Here is a 15,933-nt window from a genome sequence, read left to right on the forward strand (position 1 = left end):
AACAAAAAGAAATGAAATACAAGGTAATAATCTAAAATCTAAAATATGGTAGTGGTGGTAGTATATAGCAAAAAGCAATTGTTTTTCAGTCCTTGAACAATCATGCACAAACCGTATGGGATGAACACGGAATGGCCACAGAACTTTCACAAAGATATGCTTTCATTGGCTAAACAATCGGGAAAATAAGTCCCTTCAGGGCGAAACAAGACCCCAACCGCTGGTGCTTGGGGGTCCGGTTCGCCCTGTTGGGACTTATTTTCCTGATAATGACCGGCGTTGTATACATTATCCCTTACATACTCATATATGGTATATGGTCATAATAATAATAATACAATTCAATGCTAGCGTGACAGAGAGCATCAAAGGCAAGCAGACTAGTAGGCTATCTTTCCAAACACGCTCACATCCTTAGCAGACAAACCATCTAGATGAACAGACTGATTGTTTGTTTGTTTGTTTGTTTTGTTTGGAGTTTTTCCTCCAAGTAGCAGGTTAAATGGGCAGAAAAGGCACACAAAAGAGAAGATTTAATTTCACCGATGGGATCATTTCTGATGGGCCATTGGACAGGGTGTGGGCCCATTTTGGTGGCCGATGAGCCCTGAGTATGTGTTGTAGAACAAATTGGGAGACAGAAACTTGGTCATAGAAAAATACAGGAATTACCCTTGAGGAAAACTGAGAATGACATAGAGCAGGGATAACTGGTACCAATATGCATATCATAATGGGCAGAGTATTTTTTAGACAGAAACATTTTCATTTATTTCATGTCCTCAAGCCTTTAAAGTTTCAGTTTTTTAAACCAAATCGTTTCATCCATGATGGTGTTGTGTTCTTCCCTCAGGATGATTATCGTGTCTGTATGGACTATGACATTATTCAGAGAGACTCCGCGCCAATCTGTCCTGTGGATTCATCCGGCTGCTTCACGGCTGAAGTCACCCACTTTGTTGGGCAATATGTGAAGGTATGGTGCCCTCTGAATACATTAAAGAGCCCATCTGAGTTCTGGCACTGCAATATTTTGTTTTTCACACTTTTCTTGCAGGTTTGAAAGCTTCCAACATATGAACGCAGTTAATCAAACATTATTAGCCAATAGACCAGTGATGAGCACACAATCCCTGCATGAGTCTGTGGAACCACAGATTTGTGAAATTGCAGATTTTGATACGTACTTTATGTATGAATTTGGCACACGGTGTATTATAGAAAAATGGGATGTTTGAATTTTCCAGTCTGTTGGCATTGGAAGTTGTGTTCTACATCAGTTAAATGAGCTGTGCTCACAATGAAATGTAGATTTTTCATGAAATGTTTCACAAATGATCACAAATTGTGTCAAACATTGTTTCAAATGACCTGATTTCTATGGAAATTCCATTTCATTTTGATGCCACATTGTGAAACCTCCAAGCAACTCCGTGCGAACACGGCTTTTGGCAGCCTTTACACATCAATGAAAATAATACCACATGATTGTGGGTTCTACCTGCTCTGTAGTCTTAGGTGTCTTGCTGTATACATATCCCCTCCTTAGTCTTCCTTGACAAATGTATTGCCATTTATCTTTTTTCCGATGGACTTGGGCTTGAGGTAATTAAAGAAGAAAAGCTCCTGACTTCTCTTTGTCAGGATCTCTGTCCTGCTGGCAGCTTCTACATTTATAGTAGTTTCAGCCTGCTGCTCACCGTCCTCCTTCGGACAAACACAGGGCGATAAAGGGCAGGCTGGTGAGTTACAGGCCAGAACAGAGGAGCTGCTGTCAGCACTATGCCCAGGAGGGTGGGGGAGTGGGCAGGACCTGCAATGCAACAGCACTGCGCTTCTCCGAGGAGGTCCTTCGAGGTGATGGATGCTAATGATGAGCAGAGGAGCCCCTAGTTTCCACAGTGGCAGTGCCTGTCTTTCTTTTTTCACGACACCCCCAGAATCACACACACGGAAATAGGCTGCCAAAATGTCAGTAGTCTTCCAGCTGCCACTTGTGACTTCTAGGTCAGTTAGCTGTCCGTTGTGTTGTGTTGATGTGTTTTGGTCTGAATGTAGGCTCCAGCACTTCACGTTTGTCTGTCAGTATCAGACTGTGGTGGTTTGCTTGCCATTTAACCTGCTTGCTTTTGGCTGTAGGGCAGTTAGCCACATATCTGCCCTCAAGGTTATTTTGGCAGAGGACAAGATGGCTGTCAGGATGTTGGATTATTCCTTTCTTTTCCAGTCTGTAGCACCATTCTGTTCAGTTTGGAGATATTGCTGATGAAGGTTTTGCAACACCAGGACAGAACCTATCAATGTAAATGTCCCTAGTATGTTTTTTCACATTGTCAGCATAGAAGATGTCCAAGTGTTAATTATATCATTGTATTTTTGGCAAACTGCAAACTCAGCCCTCCTCCACATCTTATGGCTAAAACACTCACCTATGGTTTGGTTGTGAAACACATTTATCTCTTTGAGGATTTTGTTCTCAGAATAAAATTGCTTCCCTTCATGGTTTGTGAAACCAAGATTAAACAGTAAAAGAAGATTTTCCCCACCTGTTTTACTCATCTTTACCAGGGGTGCCAGTAAATATGCAGGTCACTGTATGTCAGTGGAGAATACCATGCTTCAATGCTTATAGATCAATGCTTATAGATCTCAGTGAAAGGATATCGGATGGGTGCAAATACTGCCAGGCTTTAGGGAGTTGAACAATTGGCATGGTAAAATTCAACAGAAGCCTGGTGTAACGCTGGAGGTCAAGAAAGGGCACTGACAGCACTTTATAATATCTGTGGGCCCAGAAGTGTTGTCTGTGATAGAACCCATTTTTTCTAGCAGCGCCCCTGCTACAAGGACACAGTGGATGTGTCTCCATTGAATTACTATGACTTTTTGTAGGCAGTTTGGCGCATCATTACAGCGGGAGTGAAATGTGTCAAAAAAGGGATGTAGCGAACGGAGAGAGCAGTGACCCCACCCGGTCTTGAACCCAGGTCTCCGGGCCACTAAACCTGCAGCTTGACCGCAACACCAAAGAGCCAGGCCCGTTGGTATGGCAGTCCGAGTGCATACTCAGCCGCCACACTGCCCTCCCCTTTGGAAAGCTTGCCCATGCGCTTCACGCACAATAGCGTCCCTCACGCAATCACCAGCCGTACTTCCAGCGTAATAATCAAGGACTGTTGCAAACGTACCATGGGTGCAGCAGTACAATGATATCATGCAGCACCTGAAAATAGTCCCCGTAGGCTATAACTTCCAGCAACAAGTTTGAGCTGCAGCAGATTATTACGCCAGATTGAGAGTATAGTTCCATGTCAAATCAGCCTAAAAAATCTCCATGTTTCATATTCCGTTAGTCTTATTACACTTTCTAACTTGAGAAGAGACAAGTTTTAAATAGGAAAATTACCGGAAATCTTAAATCACTTAAGCGTGATGCTAGCAGGCGAGATGCTAATGGCCTAATCCGATTCAGTGATCTATGCTAGGCTGGAGCTAAAAGTGGTATCGCCAGACTCATAGAAAGGCTGGATGAACTGGAGACTTCAGTGATCTATGCTAGGCTGGAGCTAAAAGTGGTATCGCCAGACTCATAGAAAGGCTGGATGAACTGGAGAACATTTTACACCTCCCTCGAGGGGAGGTGGAAAATGAGCATATTTCCTCAAATGGTGGCGTATCCCTTTAAGAAAAAGCGACAATGAGGTATTAATGCTACCAATGAAGCATTGTTGATGTACTCTGTTTATTTGGCTGTCCCTTGTAATTTATTGATCCTCTGTCCCCTTTAGGATGCTGACAAAAACATCATAAAATGGTTGAAGGAAAGTGGACGCCTGGTGAATGCCAGTTCGTTCAAACATAGCTACCCTTTTTGCTGGAGGTGAGTAGTAGAGTGAGTGACGATCCAGAACTTTGTGTTGTCATCTTGTCGACTTTGTCCATTAAAGAGGGAACTCCTTAATGTCCATTAAAGAGGGAACTCCTTAATGTTCAATCTATGTTTTAAGCACCTGCTTGTTGTAAAAAAAAGTGAATTGTGTGTGTGTGTGTGTGTGTGTGTTTAAGGGTGTATTGAACATGTTTAAGTAGGCTTGACAGGAGGCTTCCTTCAGGGCAAGTCAGTAAAACATTAGCATTTTCTGTCGATACTATCTTTTGCTGGCTCAGCATCTGTTGCCATTGAGGGAAAGGTCAGTTAAGTGTCGTATCCCCACCCATCGACCCTCTCCCACCCAGTGTTACACATGCTCATTAACCTCTCATAAATGCTGCAGCTCTGATGTCTTGCCTTTTGCGGTCTTCATGGAACGTCTGCTCCCCAGCTGGCTAAACGGGTTTCCCCTTTGCTGCCACCTCTGGTGCACCTCATTTAATTAATAAGTCAAGCATTGAATGCATCATGGACGGGTGTGAGGAATGACATCCACACTGTGCTTGTACAGGACAAGTGTAATGGGTAGTTAGTATCCGTTGGTGAGGACAAGCTCTGACATAAGTGTCTAAATGAAATACAAAAGCAATACAAATCTGCAAGTTGTGGATTTCGCTGAATATCACTGTAGTGACAAGGGAGTTTCAGTTTCAAACGGTACATTTTTCATCTATCCAGGGCTGGACTACCCCTGTATTCTCAGGATACGTCACAGATACCCCAGTTTCACCGTCCCAGATACTTTATATAGGATACAGTATGTAGCCGGTTTAGGGGCCTGTTTAGAGCCATTAGTTGTATGGTGAATAATCTCTAGTAGGGGGATTGCAAGGGGACATTTGCATTTTGGGCCACCTGGTATTCATCAAATGTGTGCATGTGTTTTTGGATCTAATTGACAGGTCAGACACGCCGCTGATCTACAAGGCAGTACCAAGCTGGTTTGTTCGCGTTGAGCACATGGTTGAGAAACTTTTGGAAAACAACGGCAAATGTTACTGGTGAGACTGAACCCCCTAACATACAGTAACACAACAGCACTTACACCTCTACCTCAACAATGCTCTTCCCCCTAACATAACACAACAGCACTTACAGCTCTACCTCAACAATGCTCTTCCCCCTTAATACACCTCAGTGTGTAACAATGGACACTTTCTTGTGCAATATGGAAGTAATTAAAAGAAAGATGTTACAGCTACTGAAGTAAAACCAATTTGTCGTCTACCTTTCCTGCACAGTTTTAATTGGGGGCCAAGCAGCGAAGCTGCGAAGGCACCCATTGTGTTTCTATGATTTCTTATTATTATACTTTCTTCCGCCATGGAAGTCAATGGCAGCCCATAGAACCGTCTGGTAAAAAGTTGTGAAATTTGGCCCACTGATTAGGGACAGTCCCATTATTAATGTCACCAAGTTTCATGATGGCACCTCAAGCACTCTAGCGCCACCAACAGGCCAAAGTTGGATGTGTGTTCACGCACGTAACTTTTGACCCGTATGGCCGATTGTCAAAAATGAGGTATCGTTGGAATCCTTGGACCAAGCAATTTCCGCCATGATGGATTTTCCGCCATATTGGATTTTATCGAAAGTGAAACTAAAGTTTCACGCCTCACATAGTTTATCCGATTTTAACAAAACTTAATACATATGATCTTTAGACCAATCCGCACAAAAGTTATCGATTTTTGTCTTCGGAACTAAAACCGTTCGCCCGTAACAACCAATCAACCAATATGCGGCGAAGCCGCCAAACAGGAAGTGAGCTCATATCTCAGCAACCCTTTCATCTGTCATAACCAAACATAGTACATGGACTTATATCCCCATCTGTAGAGCACTCAAAAAATCTGGTGACCTTTGACCTCTAGGGGGCGCTGTAATTAGCGAAAATGCATTTTGGCCTGTAGCTGTTGATGTGTTTGGAATTAAAACATACTAGTGGTGTCTGGTAGTACTTTTGGATGTCCTTAGGCTGACCCAGGCCAACTTGTGATGTCAACATAATTGATTCGGCCGCCATATTGAATTCAATCAAAAACACTAAAAAGTTTTCACTGGTCACAAATTTCATCTGACTTTCACCAAAATTGGCTCAGACCATCTTCAGACCATGCCTTATCAGTGTTTAATTTTCTGGAACGATTGACAAGAGCATTCGCCCGTAACAGCCAATCGAAATTGGTGGCGAAGCCGCCAAACAGGAAGTGAGCTCATATCTCACCAACGCTTTCATATATCAAAACCAAACTTAGTACATGGTCCTCAGGACCTATCAGGAGGACGCTCAATAAATTTGGTGACCTTTGACCTCTAGGGGGCTCTGGAATTGGCAAAAATGTATTTTGGCCTGTAGTTGCTGCATTATTCTGCAATGGAGGTCAATGGCAGCCCATAAAACCGTCTGGTTCATCCTGATGATGCACAAATAATTTGTTGACCTTTGACCTTTATGGGGGCATTGAAATCACAGCAAGCATGATCATATCTCAATCAATCTTTTATTTTTGATGTGAAACTGATGACAGCAAGTTCCATCCAGTTCATTCTAATGCGTGCGTGCAAGGGTGGGACGGGGTGGGATGGGCAGGGGCGGTTGCGGCGGTGGGCTGGCTGGGGGAGGGGGCGGCGACACTCAGCCCTGGTTCAGCCCCACAAAATCAGTTATGTTTTGATGTGAAACTTGACCTTGTAACTCAGCCAATCTTGGGTTGTTTGTTATGGAACTTGCAGTGACTGCTTAATGCTATATACCTGATGCAACCGCATTGAGTTACATGGCAAATTTGGACTGCTGAACTAACTGCTTGGCCCCCTCATTGCTGCTTGCAGCTATATTTTATGTTATCATTACATATGAAGAATATAAAGACAGTGAGTCTCCTCAAAATGAGTCTCCAGTGAGTCTCCTCAAAATGGAATTGAAATGAAAAAAAGAGAGAATCTCTAGGACTTTTAATTACTTGAAAAGCACTGTAGGTATTACTTCAGTTAATTGACAGATGCATTACATTAGAGGGTAGTTGTTGAGGTTTAAGTTTATTTATTGGTAGCTAATATTCTTTCTGCTGTAACAAGTCTGCCTGCTGCATTGTCTGCAAGCAAGCCTACTTCATAAACTGTAGATAAACCAGGTTATTTGTTAACTGTCAAAATAGCCTAGGTTGTAACATCCTAGTCAGAGTTGTCTACCCCCCTCAAGCAGACATGTTTGACTTTTAAAAATGGATTAATCAAAACCATTTCATTAAACTTTTCTTAAGTGTTTGTACCATGATGTGCATGTAATTCTGCTTGTTGACAGTGCTGTTTGATCATCTTGTCGTGGGCAGAAAAAGATTTAGCTCCACTAAAACTGATTAGATCTACTCATGGTTTGATCCACAAAATGGCGCATTCATTTTTGTGTATGCTCACAACTTTCACAAGTGTGTTTACAAAACACCGCTTGTGAAAAATATTTTGGTGATCTATTTAATAGCTGCTACTGTACAGTACATGAAAGGCTCCTTGAATCAGGTCTGTTCCAGACCACATTAGTTCACCACCTGATGTCACTGTACAGCTCTGTCTAGGGACACAAACCCTCCCCCTCTCCTCTTTCCTGGTAACATGGGGTCAGGGTTGATCACTGATGTACTGTAGATGCATCCAGGTGTGTTTTCGTTCCGTTGCGGTTCACAGACCTGCAGGGAAAGTGACGGCAGCTCCAGTGACACCTGCCCTGATTGTTGTGCTCTTGTGAAGGCTACTGTTTGCCAACAGACACACAGACTCTGGTCTTAAGTAACGGCTTGAGGTGAATTATTTAAAGATCAGATGGAAAGAAAAGATGAAGGTCATGTGGCCAGGAAAGATGGTGACCTGAACCATCAGCACATCCGGACTGCAAAAAAACTACTGGCTGGCTTTCAGGCAGCAGTAAGGCATTGCTAATATGACTAGAAAATAGCAATTGCTCATTTGAATCTTACTGTAGTGTCTTCACACAAGTGTATTTCATAATTTTCTTTGCTTGGTGAAAGATATTTTGATATCTAGGGACCCGGAAATGCAGCCATCTTGTGCAACTTTGACATCTACCACAGCAGTTAATGGCATCCTGTTCTTGTGGTGCATGATGTGATATTTGTGTTCATATGTTTGTCTTCCATGCTACAAAGTTTAGACAGGCTAGGTAGATAACAAAGATAATAATGTCCAAACATGGCCGCCGTGACGAGACATTTTTGAGAGTGTAAAATTGATGGAAAATCAAGGGTGAATGTATGAAAACATTGGAATGGAAGTTTTGGGACCTAAACATTATGTAGACAAACTTTGAGCAAAATCTGAGATGGTGTAGCAACCATTTTCATGGATTCTGTCTGTTTTGACACAGAATGACCCTTAACTCACTTTCTGGAGACATCTATCTTACTCTCACACAGAACTGACTGGTCTTTACTTAACATGGTTTACTATGATGATGAATGGATTGAAGAATTTCACCAACTGCTTTTCATGAGCAAGAAAATAGCCGTGTCCTTTCCTTTGTCTAAAAGTTATCAGTTGAATTGGAGCAGGGCAGAGAATTTGAAGCATATGGAGAATTATTGACTAGATAAAAAAAGCTGATGAAAAAGATTATAAGAAGAGAAGAGAGTGGAGTTGAAATATGAACCTGCTTCTTGACAACAAGTGCTGTATTTCCTGCGCTAGGAGTCTGTGATATACATTTACAAACAAACCACACTCGGGGGTCGATTTCGGTACCTCTGTTACCTCACATCATTCAGTTCTCTTCTCCACACAGTGCAGTGGTGCTGATTGGTAAACCTTATCTTGTTTAACGCTCCCAAAAGGGTCCCACCTGGGAGAGAGCCAGATGCAGTTTGGACATTTGTATGCTGAGAGAATGGCCCCAGCTCAATGCTGCTAGTCCCTCTCCACACACACCTATGACAAACTGCCCAGATGTTGTATATGTTAATACACTGCAGTGTAGCATTGCGCTTCAATGCCATTTAATCCTTTCATTATTTCATACATTGGTTGAAGGTTGAAAGCCCTTAAATGTCCATGCTGTCATTAGAGATTGGCAACCATGCATTTATAAGCAACACTGATGTGCAAAATGCACCCACACTGGCTATGGCATCTGGTACTGTATGTACTGATCTCCAGTTGTATGGTTAAATGAACATATTCTCCCTGATTGGTACAATCCTTCATGCGTAGGCATTTGTCATGTGGAATGAAGATGCATGAAGTGGAATGAAGTGGCATGACTCTTCTGTTGTATAGGTGTACATTATCATGCTAGCATATCCTGGCATGCATAAATTGATGTTCACACACATTTATTTCAAAGGTCAGAGAAAGACTTTTTAATATCGATGAATGGTGTGTGTGTGTGTGTGTATCATTAATATCAGTGTGTCAGTATCAGTATCAGTGTGTGTATTAATATCAGATTCCAAAAATAATTCCGTGAAAATGCATGGATTCCATTTGCTGCTACTGGAAGCAACTGAATCCATGCATTTCCACTGAATTATTTTTGGAATCTGATCCCTTATCATTCCTGTTCGTTCGTACTCGTCGCTCGACTTATCGTGACTAAATTCAAGATGGCGTCGAACGGTAAAATTCCTTAAGGTACTGTCTGTATAAATCGTCTTGTAAATAAACTACCAGTCCTTTTTCAAAGTTCTCCATGTCTTGTTTTAAATGTCAAGGCCCTTGGAAGTCTACCAATGAAGTATGGAGCTACTTTGAGCCTCGTAAATGGTGTAAAACAGTGATTTATTTGCATGGCTAGGCCGATGCCCGAGGTACCACAACGAAACACTGTGTTGGTAGCATTGGCTAACTAGCGCCAGATTTCTGAGTGCAGGGGACAAGCCGAGGTGAGTTATGAGACATGCGTTCACACTCGGTATCATGTTTCAACACACTTTAGGTCAATATCACACCGGAATTCTCCTTTAAGGTGATTCATTTTTAAAACCTGTGTAGAATAGTTTACTGTGCGGTCTGCTACTGAGGTCTTATGCTATACAGACAAAGCTTTTTGAAAACAATGTGGTACGATAACTTAAAATAATTACTAGTGGCTTTAGTTATCAGTAAAATTCTGTTATAGCAATTCACTGAATTGCTATAACAGAAAAATGACAGCCCCTGACTAAAATGACAGCCCCTGCACAAGCTATCAGGTTAAATTGATGCTCCTTTCTCTTAGTCTAAGTATTTTGATGAGCAGGTTTTGTATGGAATGTATTGAATAATGTAGTTCAATAGTTCCTCAAATATACATTCAGAAATTGTTTTCATGAAAAAATCTCCCTTTAGCCTTAATATGGTTTAAATGTAACTTCACACTTTCTTGTGGGATTAGGATCTATCTGGCCCTGCCCCCTCTCCAAACAATGTTCAGCTACTACTGGCTGCTGCAGCTGACACACTAGCTAGCTTGTTTGCGTCTTAATGAAGAATTGTCCCACCCCAGGGTACTCAGGATTGGTTCTGTACCCTTATGGTGCACTAATGGATTGATGCCTGAATTGGGCCACATAGACTGTGATAGGTTGAAACATAGTTCTAAAGTAGAAATCCTCAGCCGTGACACTGACTGCTTATTTCGCTTATGATACATCTTGGAAAACATAATACATAGACATCATACAAACATGTTAAAATGTTAACTTGATTTTCACCAGAGGACTCTCTGACTTACTCCAGTTGTTGGACTTTCAGTTGTGTGGCTTAGGTCTTGTTGAAGGTGTTTTAAAGGAGATTCTCAAAGGAGAGGCTTAGTTTGGTCTGTGTGTTGCTGCTGGAGGGAGGCGGTATGATTAGTTGTGCCAAACCCACATGCTCCTTCTGTGCACCCTCTGAACACTTATTGATTGGATCCCCCTCCTCATCCTTTATGATTGGGATCTCAGAGTCCACCTATTACCTAGTGGAAAGAGGGCACTGTGTTTGCCATACCCTTATGGCTGGAAATACTCTGAAAGCATAATTGCAGGAACGAAATCAATATGTTCTCATATCCCATTCGCCTTCATTATTCTCTTTTATTTTTTTTGTTAAATGTCCGATATAATTCAAGTCGGGCCTATAACCTACTGCATAGCTGGCATGTAATGCGTGTTCACTGAAATTATGAAATGAATGAAAATAATTGTAACTGTTTGGGTAGAGTTGCTAATAATTTTCCTGTTCACCTAGTATAAGGTTCCTCCTCCCCTCCCCCTCGACGCTACATACTGTAATTAGGGCTGTAATGAAACACAAAAATCACGGTTTGGTGTGTACCTCGGTTTTGAAGTCACGTTAATTTTTGGTACAGTAAGCCTGTAGGTACTGCTAACCTAAAATTCAATATTTTTGATCAACAGTGGGAATAGTATTTTGAAAAGGTGTCATGTGTTTTGACATTAATTGACTAAACTGACATATGGTCCGCTACTTAAAGGAGAACTTGGCAACTATTTCAACTTAATAAACCCGTTTAGAAATCATTTGGATGGTTAAATGACCTGTTCCGGTGAAAATGGTGACTTTCCCCGCTGCGCCTAGCGTCCCCAGGCGGAAAACCAACCTTGCAACATTGAGACTACTGTCCCGGAAAGAGAAGTGAGAAACAAGAAACTCGTTTTAAATCGTGTTTCTTACCTTGTAACATCCACATAGTTCTGCCAAACTTATGCTAACAGTTCGCTAGCTTGTAAACAAATCCATGTGCTTTATCATTACCTTTTCACACAGTTTGAAATAGCATAATGTGCAATTTCTCCAGCAGAGGGGGAAATCCTGCCAAGTTTCCCTTTAATATGTTTGTGTGGGAACTCAAGTTTGAAACATGGTCCGCAAGCAAAAAAGCGTACTGTTGATTACTGTTAAAGAGTGAATTTGGTATATTCGGTTCGCATATTTAACCTAACGTCCTCTACGTTGTTCGTTGGCTGGAATTCGTTCCCCATTTGTACTTCTTTTCCGTGCATCCTTAATGGACAATTAGAGCACTGTGGGAAGTGATCAGCTGAATTTATCAAAAAAGTGGATTGGATTAGGATCATGGACTGTAAACTAGAAAACAAAGGCATCAGGCGCCAACATGATGCTGTTTAATTAATCCTACAGTCACACTTTACATTCCACATTCACTCCTAAGGAGAGGGAGGAAAAGGGAGTGAGGTGGAGAAAATCATTCAGTTGATATATTGGGTGCCTAAATAGTAATGCCTGCCACAAATGGGAATTGATGAACTCGTTGCTCAGCTGGTGGAACATGCCTTCCCATTTATACGCTGATGTTCTCTAAGGGTAGCACCATGTCCCACAAAAAGAAAAGAAAAAAAAACATTATAAAAATGTTAAACTGTTGAGATGAAGGGGATGCCTGGGAGAGAGCTTTAACCTTTGCAACTTGTAAAAGAAGGCTACAGTTTATTTTTAGATGCATAAAAGAATCAAGAAGCTGCGAGAAATGACACTGCTTCAGAGAAATGACAAATGAGACTGATTTTGAGTAAGTTACACAAATGACTCCTATGCTAGTGAAGCGTATGACTAAACCGAGTTAATGCTGTAATAGCATACCTGTGTCATGAAGGATGTATTCAACAGCATGGATGGATGATTTAATTCAATAATAGTAACAATTGTAAAAATAAAATTCTTAAAATAATATTAAGTGATATCCTTCAGTAAAAAAAATGAAAAAACACTGCGGATAACATTAATGACATTAAAGGTGCCCTGCCACACAAAACCGTTTTTATTTGTATTTTTTTTTAAACATGTTAGGTCCATATGTGTTTGTGCTATGTCGTGAATGTGAAAATGAACAGCTACCTCCTCTGTCAGCTCTAGCCACTGAAAAGAAATAAGCGGAGAAATTAGGCCAATTGCAAAAGCTCTTCAGATTGACGTGGAATTGATTAGCTCATTACTATTCATGAGCCCGCCCAGTTGAGACCATGCCCACAAAATTCGTTTAGCTCTGTGACAGTTTTCATAGGCCTATGCAAGGATGGCTGAATGTCAACGGACTTGTGCGCAATTCACAAATAGAACTTCAACAATGCATTTTGCCCAAGAACCCAGACTTAAGGCTTCAGTTTATTTTTTTGGAACAATGCCACAGGCTTTGTGAAAAGGTTGCTGTTGAAGCCTGGAGCAGGCTACCATCGCAGTCTACGACCAGTGCCTGTAAGTAAAACGTAATTGTCAACTCAAGGAAGTGCTATGTTATACAGGTTTAATGAACTCGCTAACTTAGCAGGTTTTATTTATTCACATTTGGACAATGCTAGCACTCGCTAGCCAAGCTAAGTTCATGCCATGAAGCTAAAATTAGTTGATAACGCCTATGGACGAAACCTACTAGCTGTTAGCCAATCAGAGTCAAGTTGCTTAGCTCGATGATATTAATGAGAACTGGAGCAAATCGAGCTGAGTCTTCATGCAGGCTTTCAATACCACGCTAAAATGGCTTGAAACAAGGTAACCAAGGCATGTTTTCCACAAAAAATGTTAGAGTCCATGGTAGAACTTCAGACATTACCACAAAGTAATGAAATACGTGTGGCAGGGCATCTTTAAGGTCTGTTTGATTATATTTATGAAACTATCTCCCATACAAAAGAGCACCTATTTCAAATCAAACAGACTTTACGGTCACTTTTGATTTTTAGTGTCAAGGATTAAATAGGTCTCAGTTTGACCCGTGTCTCAAACTTCTTTACTTGCAACAGAGCTGTGATATACACCTAAAAAGTGTGCATTGTGGGTATTTAAAGTCCTGCTGAACTTCACTACTCATTCTACTGTGTGATTTACCGATCGTCGTGGTTTCCAAACAGATGTGCTGGTTGTGCTGGAAAATTCTATAATCTTCATTGTATAAATTTTTTTCTGTTCCCACTAGTTTATGCATCATACAGTATCTCTGTGCTTGCCTTCTCACCACAACACCCCTCCCCCAACCACAACCTCTTTATTTCAATACCCCAAAGCACCACCCCACACACACTTTCAGGGAACTCATTTCTTGCTGTCCTGAGGAATTTGATTTGTCTTCTAGGGTGCCAGAGTTTGTGCGGGAGAAGCGCTTTGGCAACTGGCTGCGTGATGCTCGCGACTGGGCCATCTCACGGAACCGCTACTGGGGCACCCCTATCCCACTGTGGGTCAGCGATGACTATGAGGAGGTCAGTCATGTAGCAGCGACCAGGGGCTCTGTCTGTCTTCTGTCTGTCTGTCGCTCTTACTAGCGTCATGACAACTTTGTGCAGTTCCTACACATGGGGTTGTTGAGTCCTAAGAACAGATTAATGCTGAAGTATATGTTAAAGAACAGGGTCTGAAATGTATGACGAGTGGAACAGTGGCTGTCAATCTTGGGTGGGCAACTAATGTTAGAGTCTAACAACATTAAGTAAACTCATTTGATTCCTTATTTAACTAGATGTACCGCATAGCGGTACAAAATATCACCGCCGCTCAGTCCTGTACATCCATTCCACGAAAGTAAATCATATTAATGAATTTGTCTCCATCTTCTACTCCATCCCCTACTCTTGAAACTTTTGTGTATGCTTGTTTGGAATGTGTGTTTGCGGGCCGCACACAAAGTAGCCTACTGGCGCTGCAAAGGTGAATAGATTTGTAGCACTTGCCAAAAAATTTGTAGCATTGTTATAAAACCTTTAAAATCTCTAAACAATCACAAGTAGGGCAGTTCATCACAGTCCATCCATTGCAACTGGACTGATGAAAGGTCACTTACACCTGTAGGCTAAATTGTATTTGGGAAAAGCAGAAGGTAGCAGCATAATGTATTTATTTATTTATTTATTATTAAACAAAACAATCCCTGTCAGTTCCATGCAGTTTTCAACAGCTATCAAGAAGAGAGGTCATGTCATGGATTTTTGTGAATGTTTCTTCTTCTACATATGCATAAGTTTAGTCATCTAGTTCATATGATATTCAGCTTTATTGTCAATGTACAAATTAAATACCAGTAGTCTAAAACAAAATGCTGTTTTACCCAGTGGTGCAAATAACTGACATGTCCAAAAGGGCCTTCATGAAATTCGTTGCTAGACTGTTCATACACATTTTAACGGGCCAAGTTGACGAGCTACTGTCCGTTATTGTTTGTGCAAATAATATGCTGACTCATGTTCCCTTGCATTTTGCAACTATGAGGTCCATGGTTAGTCTGGCGAAAAGCTCAATCTTTTAAGAAATCGAAAAGGAATCGCCGGCAGATCAGGCTGAGTTCACCCAGCCTAGTCCATGGTAGGCGCCTGATAGAAATATTGTTTAATTTTGCGATTTAGATATCCACGCACTGGCGCCCCCCTGCGCTTTTTGAGACTTTGAGCAGAAATGTCCCAGCCCGGTGTTTAGGATGCATCATAGGTATCTTTCAGGTAGCCTATAGGCCATATTTTCCATTTGAAAACCATCACATAGCGAATGTGTCTAACTCACTTAGCTCCTGTTAGTAGCCTAGGTTATGGTCATAAGCAAATGAGATGACAGTCGAAAGATACAATTAGTGCTGTTATCAATTTGCTTGGTAGCCTACAGTATAACCGCCCTTATGGTTTTCTACAAATACATCAATAATCAAATTGGCCTCCATCACTCAACCAATGCTAACTGTAACATTATTTTACCTACGTCCTAGGCTATTGATATAACTTAAGATTAACGTAGCCTACATGCAGTAAAAACCAAAAAATGTTTTTCCGTAAAAGTCTAGTGGGGTTACATACCCACCAAATTTCATGTGCCCCGGTGGTTCGGGGTCCCGGGTATCATTGACCAAAAATTCAGGAAGTGGGGGGGGGGGGGGGGACTTTGACAATCCCTATATGACATATGTCATAATTAGTGACATTGTGAATCTTTAGGGAAAATGACTCATTTGCAGTATGCCTGGCCTCCATTGCCAAAAGGGGAATCGTTTTTTACTGAATCAATAACTTGTC

General features: G+C 41.4%; 1 protein-coding gene across 4 annotated transcripts in view; it reads left to right on the forward strand.

Annotated features, from left to right (window-relative positions):
* The window catches only part of iars1 (isoleucyl-tRNA synthetase 1), a 64,344-nt gene that overhangs the window by 17,384 nt on the left and 31,027 nt on the right, over window positions 1–15,933 (forward strand). For all 4 annotated transcript variants that reach the window (XM_042088976.1, XM_042088979.1, XM_042088977.1 and 1 more), the window contains exons 11-14: window positions 854–976; window positions 3,789–3,880; window positions 4,834–4,932; window positions 14,013–14,139. In XM_042088976.1, the coding sequence (XP_041944910.1) occupies window positions 854–976; window positions 3,789–3,880; window positions 4,834–4,932; window positions 14,013–14,139 (441 nt within the window). The remainder of the gene's footprint in view (window positions 1–853; window positions 977–3,788; window positions 3,881–4,833; window positions 4,933–14,012; window positions 14,140–15,933) is intronic.

The sequence above is a fragment of the Alosa sapidissima genome, chromosome 4 (assembly GCF_018492685.1).
Source record: "Alosa sapidissima isolate fAloSap1 chromosome 4, fAloSap1.pri, whole genome shotgun sequence".
In the NCBI taxonomy this organism is placed as follows: domain Eukaryota; kingdom Metazoa; phylum Chordata; class Actinopteri; order Clupeiformes; family Clupeidae; genus Alosa; species Alosa sapidissima.